At 42.8% G+C, this 21001-nt stretch overlaps 1 protein-coding gene across 1 annotated transcript in view; it reads right to left on the bottom strand.

Moving 5' to 3' along the window:
- The window catches only part of sspo (SCO-spondin), a 50290-nt gene extending 45953 nt beyond the window's left edge, over positions 1 to 4337 (bottom strand). Inside the window, exon 1 of the mRNA XM_056738778.1 lies at positions 518 to 4337. Within this exon, the coding sequence (XP_056594756.1) occupies positions 518 to 588 (71 nt within the window). The 5' untranslated portion in view covers positions 589 to 4337. The remainder of the gene's footprint in view (positions 1 to 517) is intronic.
- Between the last annotated feature and the right edge of the window lie 16664 nt (positions 4338 to 21001).

Raw genomic sequence — 21001 nt, 5'->3', positions numbered from 1 at the left:
TCTGTTTGTGATTTATCAAAGATTTCACCTCTGGAACATATCGATCTATTCAAGTACAAGGGTCGTTTTCTCTTTTATGATGTGTCATCAAAGTGCAGGTGATAAAAGTTCAAACTCAAAAGACCCATAAAGAAGACTGAAGCTTATTACACAAATAACCATAAAACCCATTCAACACTGACGCTACAGACATTCTTGCTTCATCTCACAAAATGTTCGTATTCCAAGTTGCCCGATAGCTTTGTGTGTGAAGAACAAATAGCCCAGTCAGATATCACCTGAGCTTGAACTGTGAACCGAGGTGCATTTTCTTTACAATTTCTCTCTTCGTGTTTCACACCCGTTACGGCAGACAGATTGGGAACCACATTACCTCATAACTAATGCCACAAACATAGTTTTCTTTTACACAGCATCACGACGCACCTTATTGTGGGATTTAATCCAGTAACCTTCCGGTTAACAGCCCCGAACTTTAACCTCTGATCTTACAGAACACCAAACTTCATACACATACCAGCTGTTGCAGTTCTTCTGTATGGTACTTCCAGCGGGGTGAAGTTTGTCTCCATGCATGCAGGGACACATGCTGACGGGCACACACTGACCCTCGTCGTCCTGTGCCAGTCCCTCTGGGCACTGACAGCCTGGCACGCAGCTCCTGATGCCCTCCTCACAGCTCCAGCCCCGCCAAAGATCAGAACATGAAGCTCCACACGGACGCCCGCATTCCTGATACACCTGACCTCCGGAACAATGCACCGCTGGCACGAGAGAGGAAACAACCTAGTGAGCTTCATGTGTACCAGATAAAGAAATGGCCTTAATAGGAAAGAAATAGATTACGGTTATAGCATTTCTTACAGCAGAAGGTGCGATTTCTCCAGCTCACCAGCGCCCCCTCTTGGGCACAGTGTCTGGCATAGGCGGCGAGGACGGTGCACTGGCAGGATTTCAGAGGGCCACAGCTGCACACCTCACCCAGACACAGACGCAGGTACGACTCTCTGTCCACCACATCATGACACGCCTGTAAGACCGAGGACACGGTGACGTTCAGATGTAATGAGTTGAAGAGTCTGAACTCAACACGTCACAGGACGCTCACCTGAAACGCCGCACTGTGGATGACAGAGCACATGCTCTCTGCATACTGTCTGCGCTGGGTGTATGTCCCACAGGGGTCAGAGGTCATGGATGAGGGCAGAGGGCACGACTCTGTGCTGAACTTGGTGGCAAAGGAGGTAACGCCGTTTTCCACATCGCCTTCACGTGTGGTGAAGTCATCGTGTTGAGTCCACGTCAGAGTGCCGCATAACCCTCGAACCTACCGCAAGGATTCAACATCAATATATTCTCTTACATTCTTTTTCTATTTCACTGAAAATGCTGTTTTGTGGTGTCTAGCAAGAACCTTATGAGCAAACCCAGGTTGTAGGGTGATGAAGAGAAGAGAACCGTCCAGATACCACATCAACTGAGCTCCAAACGCCTGGATGACAAGAAAACTAGAGGACGCTTTTCTGACCATCAGATCTCCTGTTATGAGCGGCAACATCTCCCTCTGACCGTTCACCATCACTGAACCTGAGAGAAAACGTCATTACAGAGAGAGAAACACAATAAATCATGAATGCACTGAAGGATGAAAGAAGTGTTGAATGGAGAAAAACAAGAATGATAGAGATGATGACAATGAAAGAAGGATGAATGGATAGATGGATGATAGAGGAACGATGGAGAGGAAGAAAAGGATGTGATGGACCAATAGATGGGGTGACTGATGAATAAATGGATGGATGGAAAAAGAGAAAGGAATGGATGATGGATGGATTATGAAACGATGGATAAAGATGGATGCGGGGAGGGTTTTGATGAATGCATAGAGGAATGGATGGAGATATAGATGAACAGATAGACGAGAAAAGAATGAAAACTAGATGGAGAGAGAGAGAGAGGGATGGTAGTTAAAGGGATGGATAAAACAGAGTTGGAAAGACAGAAAACTAAATAGTGATGAAGGGTGCAGAGCAGATGATGAGATGAATGATAAATGCATGGATATGAAATGAAGGGATGTATTAAGGTTGTGAATAAGGGATGATAAAAGGATAGTCTGATAATGGATGAATGGGATGAATTAATTAATTAATGGTAAAGATATAAGAGATGGAAAGGTGGATGGTAATGAAGAGATTGATGATAGACGGATGGATGGATGAATTGCAGGTGGGTGGGTAACGAAGGGATGGATGGATGACCTGTGTCTGTAATGATCACTGTTGTATGAAGCGCTGTGACCATCAGTTCTCTCAGACAACCATCAGCTCCTCCACCTGCACATGATCCTCCACTGATGCTCACAGACAGTTTCTTATCCACAAAATCCTGCAAACGCACAGAAAGATTCACAAAACAACAGAAACACAAACATGGAGAAACATTGACACTCAAACACACACTTTATCCACACATGATGTGACACGGTGTTGATCACCTCTATAGCGGTGAAGCGGCAGTGGCCGCCCTGCAGGTCGTATCTCTTCTGATCAAATGTGGTGATGTGCATCCCACCGGTCACAGTACACTGAGCTTCACATCTCTCTCCAGAGCATTCCCACTGACCCGCTCGACACACGCTACACAAAAACAAACAACAACAGTAGAACTGCATATCAAATGAACATCACATCATAATTTGTGATGACGGCTGAATTTTCATCGAATGTCCCCTGTGACATCACGACCAATCGTGTTTACCCACCATGTGTTGCACTTCTGAGTGATGGTGTCTCCGGTGCCGTACGTGCGGCGTCTGTAGAAGCACGGACAGTCGTCTCGTCTCCAGCACTGACCGGCGTGCAGGTAGAGACCCTGAGGACACTCACACCCACCGACACACTCGTCCCTGCACTGACCCGGCGCGGGGGGGAGACGAGACGAACAGCTGGGGGGACACGAGGACACGCAGTCGGAAAACACCTGACCGTTGGGACACGTGCGCTCTGTGGGCCAAAACCACAGTTATGACTAATCGCAGCACAAAATCATAAGGAATCTTTCGCACAACCTGACATTCATGTTTCGCGTGTCACAGTTTTAACAACGCATCCTTATTTTGGATAAAGCCAAAGAATGACAACGTACCACAAAACCCCGTCTTCCTCCAGTTAATAATGACGTGTTGCTGCGCACATTCGCGCACGTAGCCGGCTAATGTGTCACAGACGGCCACATCCCTCTCGCTCGTGCTCAGACTGCAGTATAGATACAGACACGTGTCTATATACGGACCAGGATCCACCTGCGCAGACAGAGGTGGAACGATGTGTTAACTATACGGTTCAACTTCATTTATAAAGTTCAATTAAAGTTATTTTAGTTGACCTGCTGATGACAGTGTGTGAACGGAGATTCTTTCAGCCGATGACAAACAGTTTCTGCGTTACGACGGAGAGTAACGTCAGGGGTGACATCACAGCTGTGACCCAACTCAGCGGCATCATTACACACCTGCAGGAGAGAGATAAGATCATATTACCCAGAATGCTTTTCAACAGTCACACTAACTTTAAACAAACTATAAGTGGTACTGAACAGACAGGTACCTGAGACTGCTGATCCTGAACACGCCATGAGTTTCCAAAGCTGGCGGCGTACTGCGAAACACTTCCAGCGCTGGCGGTGAAGTCATCTGTGAAATATAAGATAAAACACCACAAGAGATTGCGTGAAAAAAAGGGGAATAAAACAACAGATACAACATAAAAACGCTGAGGATTGTGGGTAACTATACATATTTTTTCTCCTCTTGAGCAGATTGAACATAGACTGTGCTGTGTGTGTTATGTAGCTTGGGTGTTTTACTCAAACATTCATACCGTCTGGGTTGTTGTTGAATACCCCACAGAGCCCTCTAGTGGCCGTCTGGTGTTCAGCGGTAACCGTCAAATAGACGGTGTTCTCCATGTCGAATTTCAATCTGACGCCCAAACTGCTCTCCACAAAAACAAAATCACCCAGCCAGTGAACGCTGACTCCTGAGGACACACAAGCAGAAGAGTTTCATTTGACATGACTTATGGCTTCAGTTATCTGACAGAAGACAAGACGGCAAACAGCTCATCATACCGTTCTGAAAGAGAGATTCACCCTGGGGCAGCACTAAACCGTTTACAGTCATGTTGCCTTTATAAATGAAGACCAAACCCAGTCCCATCATCATCCTGAGAGCCTGAAAACATCAGACAACAGAGCAGAAGATACTCAAACATACAACCAAACTCAATAAAAATACTCAATTTTGTTCCTTTTTAGTACAAAAAGGAAAAAGTTCCTCACTTCCTCAAAACCCTTTAAAAGTCACAAAGACTAATTATAAAAATTAAAGCAAGTCATAAATCTTAAAAGATTCAGAATATATTTATACCTTCGGTGCAATATGTGAGTTTGTGAAGATAATTCTAAATGTGTAGATGAGAAAAGTCAAATGTTTCAACTCGTGAGAATCTTGTGTTTGTACCTTACTGCAGTGACCCGAGCTGTCACACACTGAAGTGATATACACTGTCCACGACCCGTCAGTGGATGAGGCCAGCAGGTACGTGCAGGTGCCCTGGAAATGAAAGTGTTTCCTGTCGAAGGTGCGGTAATGAGCTCCGCCCCAGCTCATACAGGTGCCAGAGGCCTGAGGGTCCCTAACGCCTCGGAACAGACCACCACGAGTAACAGGAGACCTAAAATCTGACGGGAGAAACAGAACAACATGTAAATGTTTGTTCTGGCGAACAAGACAACGTACAAAGAAATGAGATAGTAGTAGTTTAATTTAAAGATTAGGTAACAAATGCAGTTTCTGCCAATCTCATATTAATCTTGAGTACATATACAGTAGTTTTGCATACGTCGTATCTTCGAAGAGTATTTAGTTTGATCACATTTAGCTGTATGATTATTTCCGGAAAATGATGAGCTACTGGATTCATGCAGGGGGACGGGACTAGAGCGCGAGCACACAACACATCCACGCATTAATCCCTTCCTGTTGTCTACATTTCACACGTACAGCCATTTGCCATCAAATCACAGTGTGGTTCATGTCCGGCATCTTTAAGCGCTGAGACCGCATCATCTATCAGTTTCAAACCAACTCCAAACCCAGCGTTATATCCAGCGTTTATATGACATCCATCACCCAAATGCACTGAACAAACACACTGGATGGTGAACACGTGGGCTTGCTTTTCGCTCACTGGATGAAGCATGGGTGTGCTTTTCCGGGGGAATTGTCAAATATGAGACCAAGAACCCATGAATCCATGTTCGAAAAAACTTTCCGAAACCTGTACGAACCCGAGTGAATCGAGAACAGAAATACTACGTCAAACATTTTTTGACAAGTTAACCTTGAGAAGCAAGCACGTTTAACAGTGTAAAGAAGTCAGAATGCATGAAACAGCTTGTTACCTCATCTTTAAATATCTTGTTGATTAGTTTTCATGAAAGACTTTTTTAAAAAATGAGTGCAAAAATTCCCACAGTGATGCGATGGTCCTGTGGGTGGTTTTTTATAATTTACTTTTAATTTATATAATTAAAACATACAGTATACTTTATGTCTGTAGCATAAACAACAAGTTTAATCTTGCAAAATAAAGTAGTAATGTTTTTTTTTTTGGCATATTGAATACTATTTGTTTAACCACGGTTTTACTACAAATACCATGGTCAAACTATGTTACCATAGCAACACCATGGTTAATTTGTGGTACCTATAGTAACCATGTTTACTAAGCCCCCTCTAAACACACACACATGCACACACACGTGTACCTGACAGGAGTGTGTAGGTGCAGGTCAAACAGGTCCCGTCAGAAGCGTTTCTCCAGCTCAGACCCCACAGGTTACTGCAGCATTCCTCCAAAGCCATGAGAGAACTATTCTGAACCCCAGGAAACTCCTCACATGTCCACGTCGAGAAACACTGACCCCTGAAACCCACCCCTGACAACACACACACGAGAACAAACTGCGTTTCATTTATCACAAAGATAGATAGTAGATTCTCAGACAAACACTTCATGAATATTTATGTTTAAAAATCATTGAGAAAGTTTGAGATCTCACCCTCAGAGCAATGTGTTCCACTCCAGCCCTCACAACACTGTCTAACGGTTCTGTTGACTGTGTCCGTCTCAATTTCGGGTGGCCTGACAGTAAAAAAAGAAAAAAAACACAAGTCAAGTCTTTCACATCTAATCGTGTAATTGATGTAATTTTTTATATTAAATCAACATTAATGAATAGAAGCATAACAAATACAGCCATTATGTTTAAAAATGTCAGATAAAAAATGAATTACATACAGCAATGAGAAGTTCACAGCATTATGTTCATGACCCGATTTATGAGATTTAAAACATGTACATTATGTTGGGGTCATGTTTGCTCACTTGAATAGGTAACAGAATGCTTTGGGACCCTGTCTTTTGTAAAATAGCGCAATCCCATCATCACCGCCGTGCTCGTTACGCATTCTGTCCACATCCAGTCTCCAGCCCCGAGTGTTGTATTGATACACCTCAGAACATTTCACCTCGAGCTGAAGACGGGGTGAGATGATCCTCTCCATCTTCTCCTCCACTGGGTGCTCGCACCAATGTCTGAGGTAAACCATTGATCAGTTACAAACAAGACGATCGTGAGCAACAAATCTTCATTTCACATGAAAAGAGAGAGCAGCGAAAAACATCTCACCCCTTCACCATGATGAGACGAAGCCCCAGTAGAAATGCAAGGAATACCTTCATTGTGTTCCTCAAGATCTTCTTCAAATTCAGATTTAATGAAAAGTAAAACAGAACTATTATGTTAGACAGAATTTCTTAATTAATCAATACTTATTTAATAAAAAGCTGGCGAGTTTTCTGCATTTAAAATATAAGATGTGTTAAGTACAGCTTTAAATGCAAAACTGCTGTTTTGAAACATCTTCACGCCATCATGAGGTGAACTGCATTACCTGAGTCTATCAGAAGCTCTTCAGCCGTTCTCCGTCAGCGTCTGGTGTTAAAATATCCACACAAACAGATTCCACTGAAAGATGGTCTCTGACTAAATCCAGGTCCATAAACCAGATCTTTCTTCTACTTTACACTTTTTCCGAGGTGTTGAGCACTTTTGTTAGTTGGGTTACGGGTTTGGTTGGTTGGTTTTAAACGGCGATGTGCAGGCGGGCATCAAGGCAGCATTTGGAAGGCGTGTCATTGGTGGAAAGTCCGGTGGGTCACAGCTGTACAGACATCCATTAGTTTAGCTTTTGGTGACACCCGTGTTTACCGGTACTCAGTCCCAACGGAAGAGAAGGGTGGGAAAATTTGTAGAAGTCTCCGATGGAGGGCTGTTTGTTTAAGTCTAATCCTATAAAGCCAGACTTTGGTGGAAGGATTTCAGGGGCGTTTATTTAATAAAGTCACTCAATAGGTACAGGCCAGGGGGCATGTACGCCCAACCAACATCACTGGGCCACAGCTTCAGAAAAGAGATGGAGGGGGGGTGTCCGGACACAAACACAGCTGTCACCATCCAACACTTCCCGAGATCTGAGTTTCTTTTACTGGAAGTGTAGCTTTCAAGTGATCTTCAGTCGAGCTAAAGAAGAGTAAAAACACCCAGTCCTCCAACCAGTGACCTTAAAGCGGTGTTGTGTATTGATGCTGAAACACTCCCAGGTCATCCCGTGTCAACTCAACCAGAGGTCCTCGGCTAAATATTCTGATTTGATTATTCTTTTTCTTGAAGAAAGACAAAATATTGAATTTTATGGATGAATATATATTGAGTAATTCAGTATTTTGTAGCGACATCAAACTGATTTTCATCGTTCAATTTGGTGCAAGATAACAGAGGGAGAAAAGTGTAGCATTTTTATTGGTAGATAGATTTTGTTGACGGAAGCAATCCTTGTTACATTATATGCTAATGGTGATAGTTTTTTGTGTTTTTTTCCACAGCTTACAAGCCTGTGAAGTGTGAAATGAAAGAAAAAGATAAACACGCCATTCTGTTTTTTTGGAATCTACAATCAAAAGGCCATATGATACAATCACAAGAGAAAAGGGGATCTCAATACTTCACCACGTGCAAATGTACCTTTTTCTTGCTTAAAAACTAAATGTGGGTCATGTTGCATATGCACAATCAGGCCCGGCGTATGATTTTAGGGGCGCATGGGCACAAGTGTCTTTTAGACCCCCCAAACGCCCAATACAGTTCTGAATCAGCCCATGGGTACAACGTGTAGGAAAGACCTCTATTTTATATAGGATTACATGGCCAATTACAAACAATCAAAAGCTGAAGGACAATATGAACACTTGACACGTACACATCCTCCACCATACAGGATTTACATCAGATTCTACCATAATTCACAAACAAATACGCCGGATTCACAAAACTTTTCTTAAGAGAAAATATGAGAACTTTCTTAAGACAAATTATAGGACTTTCTTAAAAAATTCTTAAATGTAATTCCCAAATATTTTCTTATAAACATGTTTATTTTTCTAAGAATAAATGGCAGACTTTGTCAATGATTATACCATAGGCCTAAGAGTAAATTCTCCATTTGTTAAACTTCATTTGGGTAACAAGAACCTTATGTAACGTTAAGCATGTGGCATCAACGAATATTAGCCTATATGTTATGAGTCTGTGTAAGTAAACATTTTGCAATGTATGTAAAAACTAGTGGTGGGCATAGATTAATTTTTTTAATCTAGATTAATCTAGATTAATTCCAAGATTAATCTAGATTAATCTAGATTAAAATGGCTCATTTGAATTCTGCCGAAGGCATTCAGAATATGTGTGCTACCCAAATAATGACTAAAAGTAAGTCTTTGAGAACGGGTTTCTCAAGCCAGGTGGCGCATTAGACCAGGGGCTCATCTCCTGTTTCCAAAATGCATCACAAACTGCTTGAGAAAGCTGTTCTACTATGATAATTGGTGATGAAAATTAAATTATGTTCAATAAGATGAACTTGTGTTTACTTCCGCATTAGCTAAGGGATGATTTCCGTTTAGGTGGTACTTGAGACTGGAAGAGCTCCTACAGTACATTTACATTTAGTCATTTAGCAGACGCTTTTATCCAAAGCGATTTACAAAGAGTGAGGGAGCAACAAGCGATATGTCATACAGGAGCCATAATGCATTAGATCTCAATACAAAGTTACTGGTTTCAACTAAAGCTAGACCACTACCTGTTGAGAGAAAGTGTTTTTTTTTTTAAACCAATTCCGCATTGCACAATGTGCAAACAACCTTAGTCTTGTCGATGTTTCTATTGGGAAGCTTCTTAAAAATTAATATTCCCTGAAGCAAACCCGGCGGCTTCATAGCTGCATCCATGTTAGCACGTCACGTTTGATGCGGTAATTTCACAGTAACGTTATGTTGTGTTCAGACCAAACGCGAATGGCGCCTCAAGCGCGAGTGATTTATATGTTAATGCAAAGAGCCAATAGACCTACTTGCTGCGCGAATCGCGCGAATGAAGCCCTGGTTATGAGATGATGAGGCTGCTTCTGCTTCCGCGAATGACGCGAATCACGCGAGTTGAAAAATCTCGTTCTCGCCCCGTACAGTGCAGTTAAGCTGGTATACATCCGCGCTAAAATATCAAGGTGAAAGTCATCATAGCTTGCGTAGTATAGACCCAGCTCCCAACCCAACTTTGAGAATAGATTAACGGCGACATTTTTTTTAACGCGCGATAATAGTCTCACTGCGTTAAAAAGCTCCTACCTTTTGAGATTTTAAAGACGACCGTGAGTGTATTCTAATTTAGATTTAAGATTATATTAACAACAATAAAGCCTCTTTAATTTCCATATATTTATTTATATTGTCAGTTCTGACTTAACGCGACATAACAAATCACCATAAAATTTTGGGCGATTTTGGCTATTCTTTCACACAGCCACTAGGTTACCATATATTTACTGACGAAATGTGTTCATATTTATACATTCAAACCAGTGGCGGCTGCTGATCTTTTAAAGAGGGGAAGCTCATTTTCGGCCTAAATCATAAAAATTGTCCATTTATTTATATGTAAATTCTGCCCTACGTTCCTTTTCAAGAAAATGCTCTGTAACCCTGTCGTACCAACTAGGCGTCTTTTCCAGTGACTTGACCAGTGTCCTCTCAATGGCCAGCAGAGCTAGGCTGCTTAAACGGCCTTGGCCCATTGTGTTACGGGTGTAGGACTTGAGCAGCTTTAAACAGGAGAAGCTCCTTTCTACACCTGCAGATGTAGCTCCAATTGTTGCCACTAATGAGAACAGTTTGTAAAGCTGAGGCATTGCACTGTCCAACTCCATGTCTTTAAGGAACGCCAAGTAATCACACAGCTTTCCCCTGTTACTCTGCAAGTCCTGATCTGAATACAGGACTTGAAGTTCAGACCTCAGTCTCCCTGAATCAAAGTGATGGCCATAACTTTTCAGGACACTTTGGAAGGCCTCCTCTGGAAATGCTTGTCTCATGTCATCAAATTTCCCTGGATTGACCAATTCTAAGAAAAGCATACTTTCCAAATTTAAAAAAAACGTCGAGGAATCTGCTCCAAGATGTTGTCAAGGATGGCCATGTACAGATTTCTGCAGCGCTCTTGGGGATCCTGCAATTGGGTCAGACGGCGCTTTCTCATGGGCTCATCTCTTGGGTCTGATGTGAGATCTGATGCTTTGGCATAAACAGCTTGGAAAGCCCCCTCTGACCTCTTCTCTTTGACAAATGCAAGAAGAGACTCAATTCTTTTCTTGCAGTAAAGAACATCCATCGCTCTCTGCTGGACAATATCAAAGACCAAATCAGTCTCAGAGAAGATTTGTTCATATGTGTACAACATGAACACTAACTCAAAATCCTCCAGTTTCCTCACGAAGCCTTTGGCACAATCCAGTGTATCATCATCCATTGTCGTATCTGCAATGATGTTATCAAATGTCTGCAGGAGGCCATCATAATTGTTTGCCACAGTGCTCACTATCCGTGATGTGAAATTCCATTGAGAAGGAATATTTCTGGGCAACCTTGAGCAGCCTAAAGACTCCAGAAAAGACATCCTCTTTGTGGATTTTGAGAAAAATGTGGCAAACCCAGAGAGTGATGCAAAATAAAATCTGCACTCAGGCAAGCATTTGGCCCCCTGTGACAGCACCAGATTCAGTCTGTGTACAAACATTGCACTGGGGGCTATTGCTTTCACTTTGGACTATTGAGAGCTGAAGCCATCCCAGCATAGGTCTGTGCCACAAGCTTATCCTTAAAATTGTAGCCCTGCATGTTCTCATTTAAAACATCAAAAACGGGCTGAGCATCTCGACCCCCAGAAACATCAAAAAATCCAATGAAGTGCTCCTGAATTTTACCTGCACTATCCACATAGCGAACAATGACAGAGAGTTGGGCACGGAAGGATATATCAGTGGTTTCATCCACCTGCCATCCAAAAAAGGGAGCATCCTGAATTTCATCTCTGATCTGATCAGAAATGGTGGCTGCAAGAGCAGAGATCAAGTCATTTTGAATAGTGTGTGACATACCAGAAAACACAGTTGAGGACTCGAATTGTGTGGACAGGACAGAGTCATATTTAGCTAATGTTTCTGTGAACTCTCTATAATAGTGTCACGAAACGTGTGGTGATAGAGGAGAACCCAAATGCAGGCAGCGGTACGGGGTAACAAAATATCTTTATAAAACACAAAACAAAAACCCACAATGGGGTAAAATACAGGGGATTAACAAAGACAGCCAAAACAGGAACGAAAAACTCACGTAGGGTAACAAACTGTAACAAAAACTCTCAGGAACAGAGTGCTGGAGCAGAAACGCTGGGACACAGCGTATGGAATAAATCCTGGGTACAGCAGTTCAGACGAGCAAAGTTACAACTATGTACAAGAACAAACGAGCACAGGACAGAGAATACAAGGGCATTAAATAGGGAGACGAACAAAGGATAATTAACAATAGGCAGGTGTGGGTAATAAAAGGCCCGGGAGTGCCGGACGGGACCGGCTGGAGAGGCCCGGGAGTGCCGGACGGGACCGGCTGGAGAGGCCCGGGAGTGCAGGACGGGGGACCGGCTGGAGAGGCCCGGGAGTGCAGGACGGGGGACCGGCTGGAGAGGCCCGGGAGTGCAGGACGGGGGACCGGCTGGAGAGGCCCGGGAGTGCAGGACGGGGGACCGGCTGGAGAGGCCCGGGAGTGCAGGACGGGGGACCGGCTGGAGAGGCCCGGGAGTGCAGGACGGGGGACCGGCTGGAGAGGCCCGGGAGTGCAGGACGGGGGACCGGCTGGAGAGGCCCGGGAGTGCAGGACGGGGGACCGGCTGGAGAGGCTCGGGAGTGCAGGACGGGGGACCGGCTGGAGAGGCCCGGGAGTGCAGGACGGGGGACCGGCTGGAGAGGCCCGGGAGTGCCGGACGGGACCGGCTGGAGAGGCCCGGGAGTGCCGGACGGGACCGGCTGGAGAGGCCCGGGAGTGCCGGACGGGACCGGCTGGAGAGCCCGGGAGTGCCGGACGGGACCGGCTGGAGAGGCCCGGGAGTGCCGGACGGGACCGGCTGGAGAGCCCCGGGAGTGCCGGACGGGACCGGCTGGAGAGGCCCGGGAGTGCCGGACGGGACCGGCTGGAGAGGCCCGGGAGTGCCGGACGGGACCGGCTGGAGAGGCCCGGGAGTGCCGGACGGGACCGGCTGGGCAGCCGGGCGTGACGGCGGCGGCCCCCTCCTATGCTTCCTTGAACGGACCACAGGGCGTGTGGACGGCTGCAGAGAAGCGATAGGGAGACTAGAGAGCCTCACCATCCCAGTGGTCAGAACCCGGTCCTCCGGGATAGAATCCAGGTGGGAATGGGAGGAGTCCTGCGGGTTGCTGCAAGCGAGATCCTCTACCAGATCCTGGAATGACCCCCGGATCATCCTCTCCCGTTCCTCAGGCAGAGGAGGACTGGCGAGGCCAGCGAGGAAATAAGAGTTCAGTATAAACCTCTGGGAGACAGCCCCGCCTAGCCACCGATCCCCGTGCATATTCATCCAGGGTCCGATTACCCTGGGGAGGAAAAGGGCCGTTGCCTTTCTGGACCTCATTGTAGGTTGACTGCCACCAAGTCTGGGACGAGTTACTGCCTGCTGGGTTCATTATTGGCTTGTTTGTTCTGTCACGGAATATATGAGCAGAACCCAGATGCAAGGCAGATGGAGGTAACAAAGACTTTTATTAAATAAAACAAAACAAAAACCCACAATGGGGTAAAATACAGGGGATTAACAAAGACAGCCAAAACAGGAACGAACAACTCACGTAGGGTAACAAACTGTAACAAAAACTCTCAGGAACAGAGTGCTGGAGCAAACGCTGGGACACAGCGTATGGAATAAATCCTGGGTACAGACGTTCAGACGAGCAAAGTTACAACTATGTACAAGAACAAACGAGCACAGGACAGAGAATACAAGGGCATTAAATAGGGAGACGAACAAAGGATAATTAACAATAGGCAGGTGTGGTTAATAAAACACTCAAGGGAAGCTAACGAGTAGACGAGAGGGGCAGGGCCATAGACGAGACACGAGAAGGAGCATGAAAGCCAAAATCTAAGCCATGCCATGTCCTTCTCACACAAAACCCTAGACTTAGTCATGACTCCGCTGCAAGAATAAGAATAAACATGACATGATAGCGGAATCATGACAAATAGAGTCTATTGTTGGATGATTCACTACTCTCATCATGTCCCCTAAATGACAGCTCCTACCGGCCAAGCAAGGATGTCACATCAATAAGGCGGTTTAGAAGGCCCTGTTTTGTTTAACAGTTTCATTATGTTTAGCCACTTGAATGCGAGCACCTTCATTGATTGCATGCTCAACCCTGATCCTGTCCATGCAACTTAATCTTGCACATGCACTCACATGTTCATTGCTATTTTCAAGCCTTTTATATGCCCTGTCAAAGTTTGACAGATCTCCAAACCCCAATTTTGACCAAACAACACATCCATGAGATGGTTTCATCAAGAGACATGGCCTGCAGTAGGCTACATTTTCTTTTTCACAGCACTTCCAGTCAGCCAGCTAACTTTGTCATAGCAGGAGAGCTGAAAAGACATGTTACTTTTCCCTATCTTTTGCACTAAATCAATCTTAAAGTTGATCTGCCCTGCTGTTTTATTCTAAGTTTCTCCTCGTAAGGAAGACTTTCTAATGGCTTTGCCAAAATCAGGTCGACAATATTAGCACTGTCTGCCATTGTGTGCAGTTTGCTAGCTGGCTAGTTCAGACTATATGAATTAATGAACAAACGATCTAATATATATATATATATATATATATATATATATATATATTTAACTCAACGGAAGGTCATGTGGGAATTATGTTAAACTGAAACAATGAATGTGGTGTGAAATTGTGTGAAATATACAACGAAGGTTCCAGAAGTTTGTCTTTCGACTACACATGCAAAATCCGCGATGGGACTGAGTTGGAAATGGAGACACAGAGTGATACGCGTCATAATCTGAAGACCACGCCCACACAACCGTCTCTTTGCATTGAGAGAAGCTGCCGCCTCCTTGTCATTTATGATTTATAAAAAAAAAAATGTCTAAAAGCTGATATGTGATAATGTGTATAGCAAACAAGCTAGAAAAACAAGAAATACGTTTTTATAAGCTGTCGACCCCAAAAAACGAGCGTTTTAGGACATAAAAGTGGATTAAAAAGAGATGACAGACCCTCCAATCATCACGCAGACGCTCGGAGTCCGGGCCAGCCCACTCCTCCATTCTTCCCAGAGACGCTGAGCGTCCGTGGGCGGGACATAATCGCAGCATTATCCAATGACCGTCTTGTTTCTAAGCACTGAAAAAAACTGTTTAAAGCAGCCCCATTGAAGTCAATGGACGCTGGGCTTCAACAGAGTAATGCACTGTACGCTACGGGAATGAATGAGAAGGAAATCGAGTCAGCCGACCTAAGTAACTGATTCTGAACGAAATTGTTTTTGTTAGAGATTAACGTGTTTAACGCATTTTTAGTCAATAAAATGTTAACATAATAGTACATATATTTGACCATTCATTTTTTGACAATTATAGGGGAAGCTGAGCTTCCCTTGCAGTCTTAAAGAAATCGCGTCTGATTCAAACAGTTGATAACAGTAACCGGTTGTAGGAAACGCTGTTTTGTTCTCATTTCATTCAGGAGTCACCTGTCGAGTGTACAGTTTCTTCCTGCCGCTCACTGACACAATCCCTGCGCGGAGAAGAGACACCTTGCGCTCGCGGGGCAGAACTGGCGACATTTTCCCACTGAAATAAATGAAAGTTAAGGTTTATTGGGAAGTCACTAGATTTGTCACTTTGTGCTTCTCCTGAACAAAAGCTGCTAAAGGGCTTGTAAAAGATACTGAATCAAGAGACGTTAAAAACACTGTTTTGTGCGGACACGGTAGAATGAATTTAGCGAAAACATTTCTCCCCCTTTCTTGGGCCCCGAGGGCGCATGGATCAGTGCCCATAATGCCCATTAGATAATCCGGCCCTGTGCACAATATCTGAAAAACAAAAAAATGTTCAAACTAAAAACATGTTATTTGCTTATATCAAAACAGCCTTAAAACGAAACCCCATTTTTGTTGGATTCAACTAAAGTAGCCCATTGTTACAAGTATATTGACTTCCTAATAAATTGGGAGTTTGCCTGACATGGCAAATACTAAACCGATGGCATGAGTGTGCAAAAATCTGTTTACATTACACGTTTGTGACTGGCGCTTGGCAACAACAAAGGAAACTCCGTAAACATGTAGCCTGTCACTGGCCGCTCAATTTTCTTCCAATCCACAGATAATTAGATCACATCATGAAAAAGAGATCATTTTGTATTAAGGGTCGGCTCTCCTTGTGGACACCTGGGTGATCAATACACATAGGCTGCAGCAGTCATTAAACCAAAACAACATACTCTGGCGATGTGTCTTGATTTAACAGTTCATTTAAATCAGTTACTACTTTAATTATTTAATTTTGTTTGGTCAAGAATGTTTACACATTCATGTCGAATGAGGGCCGCCGCAGGCTTAAAGCGCTCGCGCCGGTAAGAGCTTGTCATCGACGTCACGCTGCGTTAAATGTTGCGCCATCTTGGGAGGAGGGTTGCTAGTGCGTTCAATGCACTGTATTGTTTTTCTTGTTTGATTAGGAAATATAACTGGTATGTAGTGTAAAATAATGCGTCTGACACAAAGCTTCAGTACCGAGCCACGCTCGCTGGTTTATTGTTAAAATGGAACAACAACGTGCCACGCCAATACGTAGATTACACACGTCAGGGATTCACTTAAAGGAACAGGCACACAATAGCAATTACATTACATCTCCTATCCCAAGCATGAAACAAACATATTAATATTAAAGAGTAAGTAACATTAGATCCTGAAAATTACATTGCATGCAGTGTGTTATGTAACCGTGTTTGGGGAAGGCACTCTGCCAATTTGTAAGTCCTAAGGTGAATAAATAACAAAGTTATTGGCTTGTAGAAAAGGCAGTCGACTCAAACGAGTCACGCAAACGAGACGTGTCTCTTAGCGCCGCGTATCTACGTCACTAAACATAGTCCCCGCCTACTTTCTGCTGTGACTGCCGCGAAAACTTCACACTCTCCTCCCCCAAAACACTGTCGCTATTTAAACTACCAAAAGAAGAACTTCTGACGAAACAATGGTTTCAATTCATTTTCAAATGACACCTAAGGAGTATAATCCCAGGGTACTGTGCGCGAGTCATTTCACCGAAGACTGCATCAAGCCGCATTATTAAGCCAAAAGCTTCTGCTGTTGCAGCACTAAGCAAATTTTCCTGAGATATATCCACAATCTCGTATTCAGCTGGTATTTCGGCGGATTTATGGTTCAACAGTAGGTCTACTCCAGCCACTGGTTTTATCTTGTAGTTTGAGTATGACTTTAACACTCGATTGGAATGTTTGAGCTCGCCCTCATGCATAAGTTACTGGTAACTATTCCAAGTTAAAGTGTTGCAACTTGTGCCAGTGTCAATTCTGAATGGTACCTTCTGAGACAAAATTTCAATGTCCACTGTCCACTTTTCTCCATCGTGTTCACCTGTTTGCATCAGATTTATGATCCGTGCATCTTCCTCCTCTGAATCTGATTGCAGCTGCGCACTGAATGCATTTACTGATCTTTTACGACATACTGCCACCCAGTGGTTTGGTTTGTGACAGTAGGAACACACACAGCCTTTAGCTGGGCATTTTCCTTGGTTCCATTTGTGTTGGGGGTCTCTACCACACCTTAAACAGCTTTTTTGTTACGCTGTTACATTGCATTTAGGTATTTTGCTTTTATGTTTACAGCTTGCACTTGAGATTCTTCTTCTCTGACTATTTTCATCTGCTTCTGTGAGAGTTCAAATTGCTGAGCTATTTCTATGGCTTTTGGCAGTGTTAGATCTTCACCTTTATCTATCAGTCTCTCTTGTACATGCTTTTCTTGGACGCCTGTGATTATCGCATCAATTAACATGTCATCTGGATCTACATACTCCTAATCCATGAGCAGAAGTTTTAAACCTATCACAAAGTGTTCAAAGGTTTCGGTGAGTGATTGTTTTCTTTGCTTGTAGCGGTGTCTGGCTCTTCTTTAGTTTTTTCTTGGCCTTATGTAGTTCTCATCTTTTTCCCCTTCGATCCACTACGCTCCATCTTGTATCTCTCTCTGCCCTACTCGCCAATCCATATGCCCAGCCAGCCTGCACACTGTTACGCCAATTGTTTCGATAGCGGGCCATCAAAGACGTATGCGACGTGGCTCCGAAAACTTGAAACTCCTGATAAAGACCTGGAGCATCCCAGTTGATTCTTGTGTGCTCGAACTGAGATGATGTCATAATAAATGTTCCTTACAGACTTCTGAAACCTGAAATACATTCATGCATTTGGCAGACGCTTTTATCCAACTTACATTGTATTATCCTAAACATTTATACTTGTGTATCTGCAATCCCCTGGGATCAAACCCACAACTTTGCGTTGTTAACGCACTGCTCTTATCACTGAGCTACAGGAAAGCAAATAATGCGTCTGACACAAAGCTTCAGTACCGAGTCATGCTCGCTGGTTTATTGTTACACTGGAACACGCACGCAAACAACGTGCCATGTCATAACGTAGTTTACAGACTTCAAGGGCTTCACTTAAAGGAACAGACACACAATAGCAAGAAAATTAAAGGTCAGTCTTACGTTAAAAACTGCAAAGCATTACGCAGAGTCGTTCAGGATCAAGACCGACGCTGCATCCCAAATCACATACTCAATGAGTAAGTACTCAATTTCAGTAGGTACGTCCTCAACGTGGCAAAATGGTTACGTACTGTCTTCCATGAATGTGTGTAGGATGTATACGACCAGCCGTTGTCTGCCATATTGATGATCTTCTCCTTCTAATGGCGGGGATTATTTTTTTTTAAACATTATTTATTTACCAAATTGTCACACATCAGACCTGTACATAAATAATTGACTATATTGTAAATTGTTCTGTTTTGTACATTGCCTATTTGTATATTATTATATCATTATTTTATCATCTGTGTTCTATCCTGTTGCTGCCTTTCTGTTGCACTTTGGAGCTTCTGTCACTATAACAAATTCCATACTGGGCGAATAAAGCTCATTCTATTCTATTCTTCTATTCTATTCTTCTAAATTTCGGTTGCGGAGCATATCCGCCACCTACTGTACTGGAATGTACATGGCCAGAGATGAACCTTGTGATGTAATAACAAGCTCAACGATTAGAACGCAACATCAGTATCACTACAACTTTACCTTCCATGACTTTTCCCAACATTTGCAACATGTTTGTAATGCCTTCACAAAGGAGACGTCGGGCAACTGTTCGACGATCTCAATTTAGGAGAGCACAACTGATTTTATTGCCAAGGAATATTTATTGTCATTAGGAAGTATTATTGCTTATAAATTAAGTTTATCCTAGAAATTCATTGCTACCCCAAACCTACACTTGTGCACAATATTATTGATTTTGCCATATGCCATCTATGCATTAATAAAGACTACAAAAATGTTAATGCATACGTTTTCGGTAAACCAATGACATAACACATGAAATAATTTAATATGTTTTATTTGCAGAAAATTATAGAATAAACATGAATAAAAAATACGAAAATTTGATGTAATAAAATAAATCAATTGAATAATTATTAATACATATACAAGTAAACATAAAATAAATAAAATCTTTATTTTAATGTATTGTTGTAACAAATGATCCTGTATCTACAGCCGTTGAACCCCACATCCTACTTCAATCTCGCAGCTGACCACCGTCACCACCTTCGTGATGCTAATCTGTCCCTGTCAAACAAGATTCGAGTGCTCAATAGGCCTCAATAGGCCTACAGCATTTAAATGTGGAGGTAGTTGCACATGTGTTAACTTGCTGTTCATTCAACTCAAAATTTCCTGAATTCATCAACAGTACTAATGGACAAATAAAAGATATACATTATGTTTAGTGACTTAAGTGAATATGTTTATTTACAATTCTTATATATATCTATGCAAGCAATGAATTTGGGGAACTGTTTCTCATCTCGGGCTAAAACTTCCTACATTGTTCAACAGGGCTCTATTCTGGGTCCACTCCTTTTCTCTTTATACTGTATATGCTTCCACTTGGCTATATTTTTCAGAAACACAAATTATCATATCATCTCTATGACACTCAACTTTATTTTCCTGTTAAAAACAATAATTGTTCTTTGTCTACTCTGTTTGCATGTATTCAGGACACTAAATGCTGGATGGACATGATTTTTTTTACAATAAATAATGATAAAACTGAAATAATGTTTTTTAGTCATATGGCTGTGTCCTCCGGCCCTCTGTCACCAAATGTACGTGATCATGTAAGGCGTTGTCTGTGATTCTGCGTTGTCTTTTGATAAGCAGATTAGTTCTGTTGTGAAAAGCAGTTTCTTTGAATTAAGATCAATAGCTAAAATCAAGAAGATGCTTTCCATGAAGGACCTTCAAACTGTTCATCCATTTATAACTTCAAGCTTGGACTACTGTAACTAACTTTATCTGGGTTTGTTTAAATAATTTTTGAACCAATTGCAATTGGTGCAAAATGCGGGAGCAAGATTATTGACTGGCACCAGAAAAGGTGAGCACATTACCCCGGGTTCTTGCCTCTCTACACTGGCTCCCTGTACAGTTTCGTGTTGATTTTAAGAATTTGCTTTCATTTTTAAAGCTTCACATGGTTATGCTCCCCAGTATATTTGTAGTCTCCTCATTCCACATTCCACCTCTAGATCTCTTCGGTCATCTAGTCAATCCCATCTCTCAGTCCCTCGTTCACATTTTAAAACGAAAGGCAACCAGGCTTTTGCAGTGGAAGCACCTAGGCTCTGGAACAGTCTTCCCCTCCACATAAGATCTTCTATTTCTTTGTTTAAATCTGCTTTGAAAACCCATTTCTATTCTGTATGTTTTAATTCTATTTGAGGGTGTAACATTTTATTTGCCCCTTCGTTTTGTCTTCATTGATCGGATATGCTTTAATTTTGTTTTACATTGGTTGTACAGCACTTTGGTTGCAACTCCTGTTGTTTTGAAATGTGCTCTATAAATAAATAAACTAAACTAAAACTTAAGGTAATAAGCCAAGTTTTATTGTAGATGTATATGTAATTGTCTCTGGGCTCTGTAAAGCTGAACCACACAGGTTCTGTATTATAGAGAAATATCAAATAACAACTGTAACAAATCTCAATAAAAGGGAAGAAAGGAGGCGGGAACCGGCAAACATTTAAACATTTAATAAAGTAATATAACAGCCGGCGGCCCCTCACGGACGA

This window comes from Triplophysa dalaica, chromosome 23 (genome assembly GCF_015846415.1).
Source record: "Triplophysa dalaica isolate WHDGS20190420 chromosome 23, ASM1584641v1, whole genome shotgun sequence".
NCBI lineage: Eukaryota > Metazoa > Chordata > Actinopteri > Cypriniformes > Nemacheilidae > Triplophysa > Triplophysa dalaica.
This window is presented reverse-complemented; position numbering and strand designations above follow the sequence as displayed.